The 22076-nt window shown below is 40.7% G+C and overlaps 1 protein-coding gene across 1 annotated transcript; it reads right to left on the reverse strand.

The window, feature by feature from the left end:
• Nucleotides 1-6328: 6328 nt before the first annotated feature.
• LOC143876170 (formin-like protein (DUF1005)) lies at nucleotides 6329-8985 on the reverse strand. Its single transcript, XM_077377858.1, has 2 exons — nucleotides 8017-8985; nucleotides 6329-7370 (listed from the first exon to the last, which is right to left on the reverse strand). Exons 1-2 carry the CDS (start codon nucleotides 8643-8645, stop codon nucleotides 6671-6673), a joined length of 1329 nt encoding a protein of 442 aa, XP_077233973.1. The 5' UTR covers nucleotides 8646-8985; the 3' UTR covers nucleotides 6329-6670.
• Between the last annotated feature and the right edge of the window lie 13091 nt (nucleotides 8986-22076).

Raw genomic sequence — 22076 nt, forward strand, 5'->3', positions numbered from 1 at the left:
TGGGGAATGCCCGGCAAAGGAATCCATTCTACGCCCCGTGGAGGAGCATTGTGGTCCTGAAAGTCTCCAGGTGGTCCACGGGGTCGGTGGTCCCGTCGTACTGCGGAACCTGGGGCATCTTCCAGCCCGCGGGGGCCTCCGCGCTGAGCACTCTGTCTGAAAATGGTTGAGCGCTTGTGAAGATGCGGGAAGCAGGTCGGCCCTGCTCTCTGGCGAGCTCTTCGATCCGGTGGTCGATCTGCTGGATCCTTCGCAATACCGGGTCCTCTCGCTCCTCAGCCCGGTAGGCGGGCCTCCCTCTCCTTGCCGGCGGGCTCATAGCCGATCCGGACTGACTAGCCGGACTCCTTCGCCGGTGCCGCGATCCCTCTCCGTGCGTGGCGTCTCTCTTGCTGCCATGCCTTTGTACGGAGGGCGATCGTGACCGGTGATGTAAGCGAGGCTCGGAACGCACATGTTTGTCCCGAGAGAGACGATCTCGTCTTGTAGAGTGGCGAGTCTGCTCCCGGGGCGGAGGCGTGCGCTCTCGGCGGGAGCTTCCCCTCCCCTGGGCGGGCTGAGAGGTTTCGGCTGGGTGCTGCTGGAGTGCGGTGGCCGGATTTCTAAACTGCGCAATTACAGCAATCATCTCTTGAAAAAGGGCCCGCATCTCCCTTGGGGTCGGGGTAGGGTCTGAACGGTCCGATCGAGTCGGACTGCGCTCCCCTGGCGCCCCGACCTCTATCTGCGAGGCCAGTCGCTCGCTTCTCCCTTCGCGGGGGGCTGTAGCCCGGGTCGTCCGCGAGGTTGGCTTATGCTTTCCGTGTTTTCCTACCATTGCTTAAGTGAGGTTCCGAACAGCTTTATGTTTCGGGTCCCACGGATGGCGCCAAATCTGTTAGGTCTAAAATTGGTAACAGGTTATGGTAGGGCTGGATGGGCTGAGCTAACAAGTCACGGCTGAAGGGCTGGTGGAGTCCTGCGCTGCACAAGGGCACAGACAAGAAAGAAAAGGGTCAGAGGACCAACCCGGAGTGGTACTCCGGACGGGCGCTTCGACACTCAAGTCAGTATGAGCAGGAGTGCAGAGCAATGTCAGAGCAAAAGCTTAGAGTTTTGATTTTCAGATCCCTCACCTTGGCACAAGTGAAGGCTATTTATAGTGATTCTGAGCCACCTGTCTAGGACAGGTGGTGGCCTCTGTATGGGCCAGGTCTCATACCTAAGGAGGGCAGGTGGAAATCCCTGATTGGTACAGGTGTCACACCTAGTAGGGACAGGTGTTGGCCTTCCAACGGTCCTTGTGAGGGCCACGTGGCAGCAGCCAATTGGATGCCGAGTTCGGACCCATCAGTGCTGAGTCCGGATCCCATCAGTGCTGAGTCCGGACCCCATCAGAACCCATATCTCATGAAAGCGCCACAAATCTCAAAAGGATGACCTAGGAGGAGGTCAAACCAGGGAAGTCTTAGGTGTTGGTGTTGAACCCCTCTTTTCATTATCAATCTATGGATGGAGTTAAATAATCACAGACGAAAGGCGTTGCTGAGGGGTCTGGCCAGCACCCTGCACATCATCGTTCATGGCATGTTGCAGTGTTCAACATAAATATTTTTTAACACCAGTTTTTTGGTTCAAAATTGACTTCACAGGGAAACTCACAGGTATACAACAAAATAGCAAACCATGATACTCCTCAGATATGTTGTTCATCAACTTACACAACCTATGTTTTGATGCCAATATATTTGACACACTACAGAGACAGTAGACAAAAGAGACTAACCTCCTTAGCCACAGCCCGTGCTGTCCTCCAATCACCCCCTGTTACCATGATAAGGGCATAACTTTATTGGCCACAACTATCCCTGTTTTCGCATTTTCTTCCAACTCTACTAAAAACTTCTCAACCTCTGAAGGAAGAGTAATTCTTCTTTCGGCCAATATCTGTGGTTACCAACCTGTCATAACAGAATGTCTCCGATGAGAAACATACTGTTAAAATGCCTTCTTTTCACCGGAAAATACATCTGTACAAGTCTTAGCTTAAAACCCCACCAAAACCCTTTTCCCGGTGAATCAACCACTCCACTCCTTCCCAGGCAAGCCATAAAATTCGATGACCTAGAACCCATCCAGAGACTTTAGCCACTTTGCTGTGGTTCTGGGAATCCCTGGCTTTAGGCACAGCTCAACAAAAGAAAAGAAAAGGAAAGTGCTATGCATATTGCTCGTCCCAAGGAATGTTCACTGCTGGTCTAGAAAACAAGGAAAAACACAAGGGTCAGAGTTAAAAACACCCCTGGAGTCCAACCGGCTAAGAGATACTAGATTCTTTCGTATCTTTGGGACATACGCCACACCACCCAAAGCATGAACCACTCCATCAAACATCTTGATCTTCACCGTTCCAGCTCCCGTGACGTCACAAGTAGACCCGTCACCCAAGGACACTGCACCCGCCCTTGTCTCTTGGAACGTATCAAAATATTCTCTCCTAGAGCATACATGAACAGAGCACCTTGAATCTAAAATCCACTCATAATGAGAAGTGTGATTATCTGTGGAGACTGTGAGAACGTCTCCAAACTCTTCACCATGTTAATCCATTACCGCCACCCCGTATTCGTAGCACCATTGTCCGCCTGATCAGCTCTCTTTGGACAATCCCGCTTGATATGGCCATATTCCTTGCAATGGTAACACTGCACGCCCTTTCCACTGACCCTGGATCTTGACCTTCTTTTTCCAGATCCCCTGTCAGACGACCTTCCTCTTTGATTTCCTCCATGAACAACCAACCCATGCTCTTCACTTGCACTAAGAACAAGTTTCTTTCGCATCTCATTCGATAAGAGCGACGCCGTGACTTCCTCTAACTTTATTGTATCCTTACTGTATAATAAAGTTGTCACCAAGTTGTCTTACGAATAAGGAAGTGAAGTAAGAAGCAAAAGGGCCTTGTCTTCTTCCTTCAACTTTTCGTCAACCTTGTGGAGCTGATCCACAAGCCCGTTGAACACCGTGATGTGTTTCACAAGATCACAGCCTTCCTACATCTTCAGCCCATACAATTGCCGCTTCAGATATAATCGGTTGGCCAAGCTTTTTGACATGTAGAGCTTTTTCAACTTCTCCCATATTTTAGGCGCATCTTCTTCTTCCATAACGTTAAACATAACGATATCTGCCAGACATAGTTGAATCGGCCTGATCGCCTTTGACTCTATGTCTTCCCACTTGGCATCCGTCATCTTCTCTATCTTCCCATCTAGGGGTGCAAGTTTGGCCCTATCAGCCCTGACCCTGAACAGGGTCGGGCTGGATTTTCTAACCCCGAGGGCGGGTCAGGGTTTATTTTTTTTACCCTGACTCAAGTCGGGCTGGTTTTGAGTTAATGCCTCGGGTACCCTGACCCGGCCCGACCCTGAGTTTTCTATTATATAATTGAACTATCTGTGCATGTTGCTATTGCTAATGTTTTCTATTATCTTGGATTGATGTTTCTTTAGATTATTATTATTAATTGTCTATGTTGCCCGCATGTTGTTGAATTCATATTGTCTTATTTTGTTCCCTTTCTCTGTTTATTGATCATTTTGTTCCATATGATAAGTGGTTGCTTTATTTTTGGCACTCTTAACAGGTATTTGCACTAGGGTCAATTAGGGCCGGTCCGGCCCGGCCCTACCCAATCAGGGCGGGCCAAGGCCAGCACAATACCCTGTAGGGCGGGTAATGGGTTGAGGTTTTCCAGCCCTGACTAAGGGTCAAGGCGGGCCAGGGCAGAGATAATGGGATCCAGGGTTGCGCTAGGGTTTTGAAAAACCCGACCCTGTTGTAGCCCTATTCCAATCATTTCCCTTCAACGCCTCAGCCAAGCCCTATTGAACTAAGATGTCCTTCACCCTCATCTGCCATAGGGTCAAACTGCCTTTTTCGTCAAATCTGTCGATGTTGAACTGAGTAGAACTTGATTTTACTGCCATCTCAAATTACTCTGCACTCACTGTGTAGCGCTCCACTTCGAACGAGAATTTTTCTTAGACAATCTTTCTACTCCCAAAGATCGCTCTAACTGCGATCCAACCACAACACCCACGATCACCCTACCTGACCTCGATGATCGCTCCAACCATAGCTCTGATATCACTGGTTGAGAAAAATCCGCAGGGCAAAACAATTTGATCGTGCACAAATTAAACAGAAAAGAAAAATAAACAAAACAAGCCACAAGATGAACACCAAGATTTTACGTAGTTCAGCGAAGCCTACCCCACAAGCGAGAAACACGATCTTCCACTATGAGAAAAACCATATACAAGGATTACAATGGATTTAAAACAAAACCCGCAACCGTTTCCTTGCTTCTCAAACTCAAGATCATACAAGAGATAACTCGAGAAGAAACCCGAAAAAGAACCCAAGAGAAAACCCCGATAAGAAACCCGAGAAGAAAAACCTCTTCTCCCTTTTTCTCACTCTCCCTCTCTCGTGTAGCTACTCCTCTCCCTTTTTCTCACTCTCGCTCTCTTGTATAACCTAGGAGAACAAACTTTCTCTTCTTTACTTAGGTTTATAAAAAACCCTAAACGGCTACTTTCTATTTCTGTTTGCCTTCCACCTGGGAAATAAGGCAACTTTCCCAACAACCTGCATAGTACAATCTGGAATATTGCAAGTTTGCAACCTTTGGATTATAAAATCCATGTACCCAAACGGCCGCAAAAGTGTACGATGGGTTATTAGGTAAGCTTTTAATATGCCAGGTCCCACTGAGATTGGACAATCTTAACCCCTTTGATCATGCCTGCAAATATGTCAACGGAGGGTTAACATCATTTGATGAAGTTGGGGCTGGTCATCATAAGGAAGACTTATTATTATGGTGGCCCACCAGGTCAATACACGTGTCCATGCAAAATGCATGCACGACTAAGTTCGTTGAACCATCTCTGTTGGTCGGTAAAATGGGCTATTGAAAAACCCGTGAAGCATGACGAGACAGGGGGAGGCGTGGGGGGAGGGGCGGGGGAGCGGGAGGTTGGCAGTTTTCATCCACATACTATCTGTTTACAGCAGTGGAAATTCTCTGCTGAAACCTAATTCTGAGTTTCATACGATGAGCGTTTTTTTTTTTGAAGGTAACTATTTCATTTCATAAGTATAAATTTACATACTGACATACTGGGACAAGCTGTCCCTGTGAATGTACAAAAAAAAATCATAATAGATTTCATGTAACCCCGTCTCGGCCCATCACATTTACTCCCGGCCCAAGCAATTACATTTGTATAATCCCCTTCAAAGATTAGCGGGCCTATGTTTTGGGACTTATACCACCTCAAACCGAACAGTAAGGCTTTTGCCTCAGCTTCATTTGCGTCACTGAACCCAGCCGGCCCTGAAAACGTCATGATAACCGTGCCATTTGCATCAATCAGAACTCCCCCAAGACCTGGATTTTTCAGAGAACTTCCATCAAAACTGTCTGGAGGAGCTACCCATTGTGGACATATGCTCTTTGATACTTTTCGTTGAGAGAAAACAATTTGACCTTTCTGTAAAGATTGGTCAACCGAATATGGAAGTTCCCCCTTGCTTTTCGCCCGCTGAAAAATGGCAATCTTAATAGTGAGAGAGATATATGAGGCTGCCCTCTACTTGCCGTTGAAAATTCTATTATTTCTTTCAAGCCATATAAACCAGATAACCGCATAGGGTACTGAGTACCACATCGTTTCTCCTGTACATCCTGTAAAGGCACATCCCCAATTCATCAAAGTTTCATATCATTTGTTGGGTACTTAAATTTGTTGTGCAACAGAAATCATCTCTATAGACTGATCTAAACCCCTCAATCTATAGAGGGTTAAGATCAACCTATATATAGGGATCAACCTAATTTTTGTCGTTTCATGAAAATCACTATATCTTCAGGGGGAATACCAACAAGCAGCAGCTGATATGCAGCTATTTTCACAAGGTTAGGTGGGTGAATATATGATTCCCCTTCCTACCACATGCCTACTAACTGCTCATTGAAAAAAGAGTCACATGGGCGCCACAGAAGTTCAGCCCCCACCACCACGTGATGTAGTTACAGGCTTACAGCTTTACAGCAACAAAAACCCCAACAAACTTCCAAACCCCCATTAAAAATAGGAACAATCGGCCTACTTTTCTAAGCAATGCCCTCTGAGATATGCAATCGAAGTCTCAGCACAGTTACCAAACATAGGAGGTGTGGAAGTGTATGTGTGGCTATCAAAAGCCCTTGTTAGGAAATCCAATTACCTAACACACCATTAGAGTACATTCCACTTTCCATCCCAACAAAAAACAGTAATACCAACAAGAATCAGAAGTTCAGATTAAAATCAATAACCCACAAAAACAAATATAGTCAAGAAAAATAACAGTTCTTTCTTCTACTCTTCCCTCTATGTACAGTCTACAAAAAACAGAACATCATCTAGACCTACTGGTTAGTTTTAATTCAGTAATAACAGAGTCGTTCTCTATAACACACCACTCTCTCATCAATCTCCTTTCTCTCACACCAATTTCAACACCAACCAAACCCCAGAAACAAAACCAAAAAAAAAAAAAAAACAAACCCACCAATTCAATTCCAAACCAAAAGCTTCTAAAAAAATGAAAGCTCATAAAAAACAGAGGAATTCAAATCCTAACTCTGCTCCTGCTGTTGGCACAACTCTTTCCTGAGCTTATGCGAGAAGAGCTTACATGCATCCATACTGAGATCAATGGCAGCAGCTAAAGCCACATAAGCAGCAGCATCTTCCGTACAGCTCACATGCTGCACGCCCACCTCCACCATCGGTCTACTACACTTCCCTTCCTTCTCCACAGTCGCCGACATTACAAACCCCCGATAAACACAGTAAGGCCACAGCCCAAATCCAAAATCCCCACTCCCCCTAGGACTACACGCGGGCGAAGTACTCGAATTATTTGATTTCCCATTGTTCCCGCCAATGTCTATTATGAATTTCCCGCCCTTTCCTGTTCCGAGGGTGGACTCAGCGAGGAGAATTCCGGTAGAGCTCATGTCGGGGAGGAGCTCGAATCGGTAGCCGAGGCCATCCGTGCTACCCCGCTCGCGCCAGGCCTCGAGACGGCCCCATGGCTTCCATGTGCCATCGCCCGGGCGGAGGATTAGCCAAGCACCCGGGTTGGATCGGCTGACTCGGTCAGAGCCTGGGGAGGCCACGAAGGGGGTGACCATGGAGGCGGTGGCGACCGGAGAGCCGGAGAGATCGTGGATGGTGATCGACCAACCCTTTCGCTCTTTGCCCGGTCTCTCTCGCTCACTACCCAGAGAGCTTAACCAGCTTCTTGATGTGCTTGTTTCTGATTGGGATGATCTGTTTGCAGGGAAAAGGAAATAATGAGCATAATTCATAAAAAGGAAAAGATATTGTGAGAAATTTGAAGAATAAAGTCCTGAAGACAAGTAAAACAGAAGATTCCCATAACATATGTGTGATGAAAATGCAGAGAAAAGGACACAATGGGAAATGTAAGTAATAAAAGAGATTGTGAGAAATTTGAAGAGTTTTGGAGATTTTGGAAAATGCAGACTGCTGATCAGAAAGAAATTGGGGAAATTATTTTCTGGAATCGGAACTCTGCGGATTTTTTTATAAATTACAACAACCGAATTGAATGCATAATCCCGGCTTTTGTGCAACCAAACAGAAAGGAGATTGAAAAGAATTTTCAAATACCAAGACAAAGCTGAAACTCAATAAGATACCAAGAAACCCTTCAAAGAAAAGATTTTTTTGAAATTTCATCTCTCTTTTCCCATTTGAATTTACAAACTGTCGAAGCTGAAAAAGAAGAATGAAAGAAAGAAAAGATAAAGGAAAGCTAAAGAAGAAATGCAAATATACTCATGAGATCTGAATTTAACTTTCCGTACTAACACAAATCATAGATTTTCTTTCTTTCTAAAGATTTCAAGGAAAAAAAAGAGAGTAAAAACCCTAGCTTGCCGGAAAAACTGACCTTGATCTAGGGTTCCGGTCACTCATACTACGAAAACTGAATCTGCAGGTAAAAACCGGTTGCCGGATATTCCCTTGGATCTGAAAAACCTGAGGACTACATTCAGGCTCACCATCAAACTGAAAAACAAATCTCGGATCAGGCTCTGCCCTAACACTTAGATGTAACTGAGCCGAAGATCCTTTCAAATCCCTTCCAACCGAGATCCAACCGTTATGAAACACAGAAACCTTAGATTCCGTCCCGGAAAGATCTAACGGCACAGAAACCCTCCCTAAAAGCTTGCCGGAGTTCACTCCACATGTCGTCCCTCTCCGGCCAGTATAGATCGCAACTTTTAAGCAAACTTTCTTCGCAAAAATGGATTTTCCAACGAGTTTGTCGAGATCTAACTTATTGAGATGAAAACTGGCGGCTACTGTATGGAATTGAGATTGTCCTTCAGGGAAAGGATTTTCTGGAGGAATTAGAGGTACGATTGAGGTTTGTTGTGGGAAGTTTTTGAGACGGATCTTACAGAAGCATGGAGATGTTGAAGGATGAACTCCAGATCTGGCCGGTTTTGAAGCGACCGGAATCTTGAGAGCTAGGTTTCCGACGAGGAGCCGAACAAAAGGGCAGGGATCCATGGATCTGGTGAATGTGATTGATTTGGCTAGGGTTAGGTTTTGAAAGGTTTGATTTTAAGGATTACGGTTAGGGTTAGGGTTTTGAGAGGTGAAGAATAGGCTGGAATAATATAGCTGGAGACAGAAATGAGAAATTCATGGGAAAACGTGAGAGGAGCTGTGTTCGTACTGGAAATTTTCTTCTCTCTCTTGTGTGATCTTTGATTCCTTATTTTCTTCTCTCTCTCTCTCTCTCTCTGCTAAAACCCTAGCTGTACGGGGAAGGAGGAGGAGGGAGAGAGAGAAGAGCATTAATTAGTGTTTCTTTCTAGGCTGGATACAGCTGTGTACAGCCTGGAGAGGTTGACGCTATCCTATCTGGATTACTGAAAAAAACGAAGAATTAGGATATCCACCACTCCCTCTTTTTTTTAATAACACCACCCTTTGTTGTATTTCTTTTCTTATTCACCTTTTTCAATTCCTCGGATGGCTTCTGTGATAATAAGGCAATGATGAATTCGCTCCCACTGTAGGATAATTCGCACCCCTTTACCGAGTTTTTATATGCTGTATGTGTGTGAAGTCTAGCACTTTTACAAAAAGGGCGGTCGACTTCATAAGATAATCCAAACCGTTCATTTGTATGGCTAGTAGGTGTACACCATAGATTATCTCCATAGGATGATCCTAACCCTCTGATAAAACTCTCAGTCCCTCTAAAGATTGGAGGGTTAGAATCATCCTTTGGAAATGATAGAGCCTATCTACGTTTTGCCAAATAAACAAACGCTTTGAATCATCTTATGAAGTGGGTCCCACAGTACGCTTTAAAAAATACTGGACTTCACGCTCAAACACTAGAAAAAATCTCAGATATCTCCTGTGAGAAAGAGATTTTGCAACCATGGTTTTAAATTTTAGCCGACGTAATTACTAGTCCGAAACCGGAATGTACCGAAATCAAAATTCCCGAAATTTGGCTGAAATTCTGGAAAGAATGCCCGTTTTTATTTCGTTATGAAATTTCGGCAGAAATTTACCGATTTCGGCCAAAATTTCGGATCCGGCGAGCAGCGAAATTTTACCAAAATTGAAATTTAAAACCATGGTTTTAAGCAGTGGGGCCTACATAGTTTTGCCGATCCAATCCATTCATTTGTTGATAGAATGTGTCAAGAAAAATCCTTTCCATAGGATGATCATCCTGTGGAAAAGATTTTCCAGGCACGTCTTATCTCGAGGCCCGGCAAATGATTGGTCGGGATCACCCAAATAATGTGGGTCCCACGGTATTTTGGAAACCACGTGCATGCACGGCCGTCCACCATTTAATTTCTCAATTAAGATATTAAAAAATATGTGCATTCGTGGGGCACATTTTTTAGTCATGATCTCGTCCACTGCGCAGGCCGATAATAAATAATAAATAAATAATGCCAGACTTTTAACAGCTAACAAGAATAATAAATAATAAATGTGAGTGTCGTTATTAAAAGAAGGTAATGCGGATTTAAGAATAAATTATAAAGCTATTAGCCTATAACAGACTAGGACAAGATTGCACCCGATTTTTGAGAGCTCTGTCCCCACCTGCCACCTTTTGTTTAATTTTATTTTGAAATGACTAAAGGGCCCTCCACAGCTATTCTCCCGCTCGAATTTTCGGCCATAGAGATGAAAATTAATTTTTAGCCGTAGTCCACTCGAAGCTACCGCAATCGATAATCCCTCGCTCATTTAGTGGGCCCTATTCACAACCAAACTTCATGTTTAGTGGGGCCCTATTGATTGGTGATAAAAAAAACATTTCGTCTAGTGGGTCCTATAATATGGGTGACATTATTAAATAATTCAAACCCTCGATTTTGTAGGGACTGAAAATTTAATTTTCCATCTGCGTGCTCTTGGGACCGTTGGATCAATTGGCAGATAGTGGATTACACAATCTTAATAACATTGTGATCGGATGATCTTAACCGTTGGATTAATGTGATTTTCACCTATGATTAGCCTTTTTCGAAAGAATCCATCTGTTGGGCCTCGGTCAAGGAAGGAATCCAATATCATTCAAGCCATGGCAGATTCAATTCACTTTGGGCCTGGGCCTAGAATTTTATCTTCTTTTGAAATAAAGGCTTCCCAAGGACTCTCTATCCACGGAACGGAGGTTAACCGAGTCAACTCAGTTGTCACGTGCTCTATTTTGTAATAAGAAAGTAAGGCAACAAGCTAAGGCTACTCGCACATTGTCAGTTGCTAAAAAACAAACGGATATTGTTCTATTGGTTAGACATGGCAAACGGGCGGGTTGGGTTGAAATATTCATGCGGGTGTGGGTCAAACGGGTTGGGTAAAAAATGACCCACATCCCTACGTATTAGCACTTAGGTGACCCACACCCACTACGGGTGGATTGGGTCAACCCGTGGGTAACCCACAATTTTTTGCCAAAGAGAGTTTTTTTTTTTTTGAGGGAAGCGTGTTCGGGTGGCCTCGCTCTCTATCTTCTTCTTCTCTCTGGTTTCCCTCACACATACACACAAATTGTAACGAACCCTTGTCCCTTTTATGCTAGGTTGTGTTTCCTCTTAATCTAGACCATTCATTTCTGTTTTTCTTTGATCTCACAGTTAGTATGGATTGCTTCTCAATGAAGTAACACAAAATACCTGGAGTACGCTCCAAAAGAGAGAAATCTCCTATTTTATTTGAAACCGCCCTTTGTTGCGAGTTAGGAAATGGGTCCGATATCTACTCGAACCAAAAAAGAAAAGAAAAAATGAAATGCGGTACCCACAGGTTCACCTGACCCGACCCATGTTTTGGCGGGTTAAGTGACCCCTCGGGTCAATTTTGATGGGTCACTCAAATGCCTACCCATAGCCGCAAATTTGCGGGTGGGTTGGGTCGACCCGCGAGCACAGGTTGATTTTGCCTGGTCTACTATTGGTCCTTGTATTGTGTGGGCCCACTGCCATGTATACAATTGTGGGGTCCATCGATGATTTCAGATATCACAAGTCCAATCCATTGCTCTTGGTCCCAATGCTTATAGGAGAACCTAGACCCTCGATCAAGTGTGACAAAAAAATATCTTTTCATCCCGGCCATTGATTGTTTGCATGTTTTACGTGCCTAATTGGCCGTAACAGAAATAAACAAAGAGAAAATAGGAAGAGAAGGGAAGGGAGGTTGATTCGAGGCAACCGGACCTCTTAGTGGTTCAAATCGAGAGGAGCCATGACTCTCCTACAAAGTTTCCTTTGCTGTAGAATTCTTTTCTTCTTCATTCCATTAAAATACAAACTTAAATACAAACATAAAGGTAGTTTTACATCACCACGCCACTACCCCACTAACCCACTTACATAACACATAGGAAATAACTAACATCCACAACCTTAAACCCATAACCACATAATTAATAACCACAATCTAACAAACCCCACTAACATGCACATATCATTCCTCCCCCCTTAGAAACGACCTTGCCCTCAAGGTCGAATTATGACAAGGTGTTCAACTAAATCATCTTCGTTAGCATCAATGCTTGCGTTTTCTCCACCACAAGATCAACCTTCTCAAGATTCAACTCCCTTTCGTCTTTGCAGATTTCTTCAACCGCTATGCTGATTTTGTTCAAGCCTTCTACGAATTGCTGTTGTCCTTCCATTATTTTAAAAACCAATGTTTTAATCTCATGCAGATCTTTACTTATGGATTCCCAAAAACTCTGAAGATGCAGTCATGGTGCAGGATCGACGGCTCTGATACCACTTGTTACGTGCCTAATCTGCCGTAATGGAAATAAACAAGAAAAAAAAAACAGAAAAGATGAGGGAATGGTTGATTCGAGGCAACCGGGACCTCCTAGTGGTTCAAATCGAGAGGAATCATGACTCTCCTAAACAAAGTTTCCCTTGTTTGCTGTAATTTACTCTTCTTTTTTCCTTTCATTCAATTACAACTACTTAAATACAAGTAAAAGAGAATGCCACATCACAAGTCCATCTACCCACTTACAAGACACATCATCAATAACTAACCCCATAACTCTAAACACATAGCCACTACATAATAACTAGATAATAACTAATCCTATATACACTATTAACTTGAACATATCAGCATGCTTCAAATGAATATGAAAAATGGCAATGCTAAGATAAAGTTTTCTCTCGTTCTTTAACATTCGTATTTGTTTTGAGCCTAAGCCCTTTATTTGAAATCGATATTGGATATTTGAATAAACTTTCTCTAAAATTTACTTTGGGAATGTAAACCATTATTGTCTTCTTCTTTTAAGATATAAATGTTTAATTTTCAACCGTTCCTAATTTTAGTTTTTCTTGTAGCCCAACGGGATTGTGTTTTTCTTCTTCTTCTTCTTCTAAACATATACTTTCTGGTTGGATCCTTGGGATCTTTGGCCATCAAAAACAAAAAACAACCATTATTAGTAGAGGTAAATAGCGTGCCAGGAGCCGTGGCGTCCATCTTCATCCTTGAGCTTTTTGGACGTGTGTACTCGTGTTTTTTGAATCCAAAACATGCCCCAAGGAGTGCCCGGGCCTTCTCTTGCCTCTCACTGAGCCTAGGATGGAAAACCATGTGTTTGGACGTGGAAATCACTCCTATACATTACTAGATTCAGTACGTGCCGGAAGAGAAGGCTATAAATATAGATGAATAGAAGCTACCATCAAACTTCCTCTCTTTCCGATTTTGGCTCCCATAGTTAATTACTTAGCAACTTGCCAGACTCCAAAAACCATGCAAAAGGTAACAATCATTTGCTAAACACTAGCTAATCTAAAAGAATGGCCCATACGGTGGCTACAAAAGGAAACTTTCTAACATCTTCTTTAATATCTCGCGTGATTGCAATCAGCTTTTTTCATTTAAGGCATACAACTTTGTAACCATGGTATTCAAATGTGGCACTATTTTCCTAGATTAAGGAATTGAAATTGTTAGAGGTGAGCAAAAAATCTGGAGAGGTTATGCCGAAAGGTAAAGTTGATCTCTCCATATTCACAAAATTCATCTTCTAATAATGTGATTACCTTCAAAATCTTTTGTTAGGCATTTGTAGAGAAATCTGCTACGCAAAATCTGATTCCATTATGCACAAATAAACAAACAATAAAAAGCAAGCCACAACATGCAAACAACGAGATTTAAGTAGTTCAGCCACAAGATTCACACGTTTTGGGCAAGATAGTTAGAATGTATTATATACACGATTTCTGAATGAAGTGAATTAAAAAAAAAAGATGGCATACAGATTTATGCAATAACAAATGTTTTTTTGGATTTACTTTAACGTATGATAATGGGTTGCCCGGGGCTCGAACCCGTAACTAGTCAGATGGAGTAGATAATTTCCTTGTTTGCAATAGTAGAAAAAGATCCCTCCCCAAACCGTGCTTGCAGTTTTCATTGCACACGGCTTTCCCTATGTATACATCTAAAACTCAATTCCCTAAAAGGAACTCTAATAAACTTGAATACTCAGCTGAGTAAACCACTACTGCATAAACATTTCAGTATTTAAATGAATGAAATTTTTTTGTTATTTTCTCTTTTCATCATATATATATCCTTTCTTCATGGGGTTGTTATCTATAGAAAGTAACTTCAATGTAAAACTTGGAAACAAAATAAGCGTAAAAACATCTTTAAACATTTCAAGATAATGACCTAAGCCCCTTCACGTCAAGATTCTATTATCGCCTCCCATCGAGACTTATTCAAAATTCCTACTAATTCATTAGATGCAGGAAAATGGACCCAAGGCTAGATTTATAGATGGAGATCGAGAAGCTTCCATATATCAAGTTTCCACTCCTTCTTGTCTTAGCTTCTTGATTTTACCTCCCATAGTTGCTTACTCAACAAATTGCCAAACTCCAAAAACCATGCAAATTAAAGGTGACAACTATTTGCTAAACACTTACTATTCTAAAAGAATGGCCTATATGGTGGCCACAAAAAGGAAACTTTCTAACTTCTTATTCTTTCTTCTTTTTCTTCTTCATTAGTATGTCGTGGGATTGAAATCATATTTTTTAGTTTAAGGCATGAAGCATTGTAACAACAGTATTCAAGTGCGGCGCTATTTTCTTAAATTAAGAAATTAAAACCGTTAAAAGTGAGCACAAATCAGATCAATGGATAGGTTATGCTGAAAGGTAAAGTTGATCTCCCAAATTCACAAAGTTCTTCTTCTAATAATTTGAATACCCTAAAAATCATTTGGTAGGCATTCGTAGAGAAATCCGCTTGGCGAAATCCGATCCGATCATGCACAAAGAAACAAAACTGTAAATAACCAAGCCTCAAGATGCACACACTGAGATTTACGTGATTAATCCAGAAGATTCACACGTTTAAGGCAAGATAAAAGTTTACATAAGCGAAATAACCATTTAAAGTAGCTTTCTAGAAGCAATTAGATCTGCTCTTATTATTATTTATTATTATTATTATTATTATTATTATGAAAGCATCCAGGCAATTTCGTAGCCTATCTTTTTCTCAAGAGGAGAGTTATCTACAGAATGGTTTAAGGGTATTACATGAAAGCTTAAAGTCACAGGTTAGATAACACTTCCTCGTGAAAAATGAGTGGTTGGGAAATTGCTTTGTCAAAATCTCAATATTTAACACGTAATTAGAGAACTATAAAATGAAGATGACGTCCATTAGTAAAACAAGAGATAGCCAATATCATTTACCTTATTATGATTGTGTTACGTTCACAAGTAACAGGCCTTGTGGCTGGGCAATTCGCAAACTTGTGTCTCCCTATTATTAATGATGGAAAATAGAAACAGGGATAGCCTACATGAAGCAAGGTAGAAGAAGAATAAGAAATCATGTTTGCTTCGAGGGAAACCCAATATCTCCATTGACACAAGACAAGAGGGAAAAATATCATTTTCTCCTTTCTTCAACGAGTTGTTATACATAGAAAGTAACTTCAATGTAAAACTTTGCAACAAAATAAACATAAAAATCTCCTAAAACATAACAAGATAATGACCCAATTAAGCTACTTCACATCAATCTTCTATTATCGTCTTGTTCTAATTAATTAGGGCTTTATTGATCCCACTAATATTTTTTTTCAATTCATTTTCTAGTAGAGATTTAAAGGAGATTATATAACATTGCAACATAAAATCCAAGGTTTTCATATTCTTCCAATTTAGATAAGAGAGGTGCAAACTACAATATAAATGCTAAAAAATGAGGAGGAAACCGTACTGAGGAAAAACTCCTAAATAATGAAACACATGAGGAAACAATACTAAGTAAAACCCTAAATGAAAAAAATACGAAGTAAAATCCTAAATAAAAAACTTTTTTCAGTTTTAGATTGGGCTACTCATATGGCTTGAACATGATCTAAGTCTTGAGCCCTACCATGGAGAGATGCCATAGCCTATATGTCCCACTTATAAATCATCCCAACAGTTTTCTAGGACTTAAAAATGGACTGTTGCTCAATTCTTTTTAACGACCCATTGGTAACCCAATGATAGGATGGTTAACATCTTCGAAAGAATACAAGTTATGGCATCTCTAAAACGAAACTCATTCAAAGAACAGTCAAGATCATGCTAATATCATTTCCAAATCATGAGTGCCCTATCGACTTAGTAAGGAAATTATTTATTAAAAATATAGAAGATAACAATAGATAGCAGCATATAAAGTTTACATGCAGATAACCCAATCATAAAACATAGCGAAGAAGAAGAAGATCGAAGAAGAAGAAGATATAAAAGCCCCCAACTCATGCCAAGAGATCATCAGAAAAGGTTGCAACCAATACTAAGAAAAAGATCATGAAGAACCTCAGATGACGGCAAAGTCGCCGCCTGAGTCTACCCCTTCATGATCTCATTGGCTCTCTTTGCAACCTCAACCCTCAGATATTCCATTGATGCTTTAAAATGCTGAAGCTCTTTCATCTCAAGTTCATCAATCTCATGGCCCCACAAAAGCCCATCCCTCTTCCTGGCCTTTGCCGCTTTTTCGAGCTCGATCCTTGTCTTCTTCTCAACCTCCACTTGATCTAAATGATCCGAACAATGCTGATTGAGCTCACTCAACATATTCGTACTCACCATACCATTTGAAAAATTATTCCCCAGGGTGATTGATGGAGTATCGCGATATTGGTAACGATTCACGATAGAATTCACACATGGGTGCCCGTAGGAGGACGGTTTTCAGGCTGGTGAGAAGACGATAATGGCAATCTCCGCCCTGCAAAGTATGCACAGGTCGGTCGCCTTCTTGAAGAGCCCAGTCCGACGCTTCGAGAAGCAGACCTTGATAAAGACAAGCAGTTGGAAATCAGTTTCCAATATAAAATAATAAATATAATATAATCTATAAATCAATGCATGTGAGTATGTGAAATATGTGTCTAGGGAGTATCACGTGATGATCATCACGAGCACGGATCACCAATCGAGGGCGCATGGCCACAAGATCCAACAGACCTGGCGGGCATCTCCATTCTCGATTCGCTTGATCTCTATTTTCTTGCAGCCCAAGCTAGTTTTTCTTGCCATGGAGGACGACATGGGGAAGATGATGAAGATTGGAAAAGGAGAAGTGGGGAAGAAAGAGACAGAAGTGCATGTACTTATACAGGGAGAGGAGTTTAATGAGGGAGAAGAAAGCTTGGTTAGAGCTTCTAAGATCTTATTTTAGGTCTTAATCTATCTTGGATTCTATATATTTGTATTACTATAAATACATTCAGAAAATCTGCTAAGGCTATAATGAGGGCTGATTTTGGAGCACTTGGACTACCAAATTTAGTACTTCTCCACCCTCTATCTATCCATCCTATATACACGTAGTATATAGATACAGTGAATGAAACCAGTCACTGAATGGGTTCCACTGAATACTGGGCAATGAGTCACAGATCCCACCTGTATTTTTATCTTTTGATCTCAGCCATTCAATTGGTAGCTTGTGATTGGGGTCGTCGAAACAATAATGTAGAATAGCGTGTGATTGGATGATTGTGAATATTTGGGGATTGGACGGTTTCAATCATCCAGGTGAGTGTTTCTTAAAGTATGAGATCGTGTGAGCCCCACTATGGACTATGGTGGTTAGTTCCAAAATGCAATCACCCTTTACAATGGAGATTAAGGAGGGCTACCGGCTTTGGTAGTGTGGGCATTACCATCTTCTTTCTTTTCTTTTTTTCCCTTTCTTCTTTCTTTCTTTCTTTTTTTTTCTTTTTTTGAATTCTCCTTAGCCCTTTTGCCGCCTTGGCAATTACAAAAGCTGGTCTATGTATGTTTGTAACTTCGTAAATAAAGTCCATAGCATAGTAGGCATGCAATTTTCATTGAAAAAAAATCTATTTTAAAAAAAAATTCCATAGAAGGAGAGAAAATTCTTGTTCGACAACGGCTGTCATTCTCCCCCAACTAAATGGCTGGAATCAAGATAATGAGAATCTTCGGAAGCTCCTTTGACTCGCTTCGAAAATATCATGTTTGCCGCCCAAATAGCTTCTTTCCAATTTAATAGTGTTTCTCTGAACCGTAAAAAGCGGATGAAGAATGGTTGCATCTTTAGTTTCTATAAAAGAACTTCCATTAACTTTTTCCTTATATCCAAACTGTCTGTATATACACAAATATTCAGTGTCTACACTATGCAAAAGATCATTCCCAATCCTAGTTATTAATTTCATTTTGTTTCATCCGAAAAAAAAAACAGAACGAAACACACCCAAATTCAGTTTCCTTCGGAATTTTGGTTCGCACGGAATTTGGGTGTGTTTCAGCCGCAACACGGTGTTTCGTCCGAAACACATTTTTGTTTTTTCTTCTCTTTTTTTGTTTCTTCTTAGTTCTCTTTTCTTTTTCTTTCCTCTTCTTAGTATTTATATGTCAATCTTAAGTAATCGGACATTTACTTTAAGATTTATATGTAAATAAGGGAATAACCCCTATTTGGATTTACTAAAATAGTTTTAAGACCCAATTCTATAAGGATAAGAAGTCAACTTTTCAATTCTAGTACAACATTCGAAAAAATCGAGCTGGGTCAAAATCATAACTTCCAAACGATGTGGTATTTTTCCAATTTTAAAAATTCATAAATTCTCTTGTCCCAACATTATCAAATCCCAAAAGTCCGGTAAAAAATCTCATAATTTGGTCTTTAAAAACAGGCATTTTTTAACCTGAAATTTGAAGGCCTCGAGGCAGACTTGGTATGTATTGATTTATGGAGAGATGCAGGAGGGACGAGCCTCCTAAACATAGCCAGAACAGACGATTACAATCCCTAAATAGGACATGAGGGGCAGATGCAGCAGCCTAGTTGGCCTGGAACCTTGAAAAACTACTATCAAGAGCTAAGCAACCAACTTGACGAACTGCTGAACATCATTTGGCAGTTGGCACTAATTCGTGGCTAGTGATTGGGAGAACCCAAAGTAGTCTCATCTTGCATCTCCTCTCGCCTGACTCGGCATTTCATACCATTCCCTGTAGATAATGTTTCTCCTTGAAGAGCACCCAAAGTTAGCAGGTGCATCTGCAACCGAATTCCCGTCCCTATATTGGTGTTGACAAAATGGTTTAATCAGGGTAAGCAGGGATTGAATTTCCTTCCAAAGGTATTGGATAGCCCAAGGGACTTGACCCTTTCCCATAATGAGGTCGATGAGGACCTTGCTGTCTAATTCTACTATCAGTCTTCCTGTGTGGAAGGCCGGGTAACATCTTATCCATCAAGAAGGGCTTGAGTTTCGGCCACCGTATTAGATCCCTTAGCATAGTAATAAGAGAAGGCCCACTGGATTTTTGCTCTTTCGTTTCTAAGAATGCCTCCGCATACCAATTCTCCAGGATTTCCTTTTGCTGCCCCATCAATGTTAAGCTTAAAGCATTCATTTGGAAACAGTAACATAGATATTTTACCTCCAGGATTTCCTTTTGCTTTATTTAAGCTATCCCTGTATCTATTTTCCACTGTTAACAATAGGGAGAATCAAAAAGTAGGTTTGCTTCCAGGGAAACCCAATACCTCAATTAACCCAAAACCCGAGGTAAAATATCTTTTCCTCATTTTTCAACAAGTTGTTACATGTATAAAGTAGTTTCAATCTAAAACTTAGAAATAAAATAAGCATAAAAATCTCCTAAAACTTATCAAGATAACGACCTTCACATATATCTTCCATTATCGTTCCTATTGAGACTTATTCAACTACTAATAATTCATTAGGTGCGGGAAGAGGGACATTAAGCTATATTTATAGATGGAGCAAAGCTTCCATATAATAAGCCTCCTCTCCTCCCAATCTTAACCTCTTGATTTTGCCTCCCATAGTTGCTTACTTAGCAACTTACCAAATCCCAATACCAGTCAAAAGGAAACAACCAGTTGCTAAACACTTATTAATCTAAGAGAATGGCCTATATACTGACCACAAAAAGTAAACATTTTTAAGATCTTCTTCTTTCTTCTTCTTCTTTAGTTTCTCATGTGATTGAAATCGGCTTTTTTCATTTAAGGCAAGAAGCATTATAAATATCTTCTTTCATTTTCCTCTTCTTCTTTAGTATTTCTCATGTTGTTGAAATCAGCTTTTTTCATTTAAGGAATGAAGCATTGTAAATATAGTATTCAAATGTGGCACTAGTTTTCCAAATTAAGAAAACTGGAATAGTTAGAAGTGAGCACAAATTAGATCAGTCGATAGGTTATGCCTAAAGGTAAAGTTGATCTCATATTCACAAAATTCTCCTCCTAACAATGGGAATAGCGTCAAAATCTTTTGTTAGGCATTTGTAGAGAAATCCACTAGGAAAAATCCAATCCGATCATGCACCACAGAACAAACCAGTAATAAAACAAGCCACAAGATTCACACACCAAGATTTATGTCATTCGGCCACAATATTCGCACGTTTTATGCAAGATAGTTGTTTCCATAGGCGAAACAACAATTTAAAGCCGCTTTCTGGAATCGGTTAGATCTGATTTTACTCTATATTATCATTACTATTATTATGAGAGCGTCTAGATGATTTCCTAGCCCCTCTTTTTCACAAGAGGAAAGCTACCTACAAAATGGTTTAATAGGCGAAAAACTTAGGGCGATGATAAATTCGGACCCCCGAAAGATAATTCGCATCCCTTTAACTTGACTTGATATGGCAGACTTTTATGCTTTTTCACGTTAAAGGGGTGTGAATTTATCATCACCCAAAACTTAAGTCAACGATGAATAATAAATCCTTCAGAAAAATAGGGGTTGCGAAATTGCTTTTGCAAAATATCATTCGTTAACACAAATTAGAAAAATGTAAAATAAAGATGACGAAGATTAGTAAAACAAGAAATAGCCAATATCCGGTACCTTATTATTATTGTGTTACCTTCACACCTAGCAGTTCTTGTTGGCGGACGATTCGCAAGGAGCAATGTATGACAAGGATTGTGTTTGTGGAAAATAAAAATAGGGATAGGTTAAATCTAGGAAGGTAGAAGAAGAATAAGAAATTAGGTTTGCTTCGAGGGAAACCTGACACCTCCAGTAACACAAATCGTGAGGGAAAAATATATTTTCTCCTTTCTTCAACTAGTTGTTACATATAGAAAGTAACTTCAATTTAAAATTTTGTCACAAAATAAGCACAAAAATTTCCAATTTAAAATCCAATGTTTCATATAGTAGAGATTGAAAGAAGATTATATAACACGCAACATAAAATCCAATGTTTCACATTCTTCCAATTTAAATAATCTGAATCGTTCAAACTACAATATATATTAATGAGGAGGAAACACTACTAAGAAAAAACCCCAAATGAACAACATGAGGAAACAGTGCTAAGTAAAACCTTAAATGAAACACTTGCAAAGACAGTTTTAGGGCTACTCATATGACTTGAACATGATATGAATCGTTCATTTCTAGAGCCCTACTATGAAGCAGTGCCCTAGCCTGAATGTCCCACTTAAGTCCCAACAATTTGCTAGGGCTTAAAAATGGATTGTTGCTCTATTATTTTAGCTATTGATTGGTAACACAGTGATCTGATGGCTAAGATCTTCCAAAGAGTACAAGTTATTGCATCTCTATTAAATGAACGATCAAGATCATGCTAATATCATTTCCAAATCATGAGTCTCTCATCTACTAGTAAGGAAAATATAGGGAAATGATAAATGCGCCCCTTTTCATTACTTGGGACACACAACTGCATTGTACATTATGGCGATCGGGTCCATTCACTCCTTCAAATGTTCAGTACATCAGCCTCTTTGCTGTCATAGACACACTGCAGATGCTTGCCCCAAGTAATGAAAAGGGGCGCATTTATCATTTGCCAAAATATATATTGAATATATAGAAGAACAATGGATGGCCGCATAAAGTTTAAT

This window comes from Tasmannia lanceolata, unplaced genomic scaffold (genome assembly GCF_043159265.1).
Source record: "Tasmannia lanceolata isolate RefF3 unplaced genomic scaffold, GAP_Taslan_0.1 ptg000004l, whole genome shotgun sequence".
NCBI classification, from domain to species: Eukaryota; Viridiplantae; Streptophyta; class Magnoliopsida; order Canellales; family Winteraceae; genus Tasmannia; species Tasmannia lanceolata.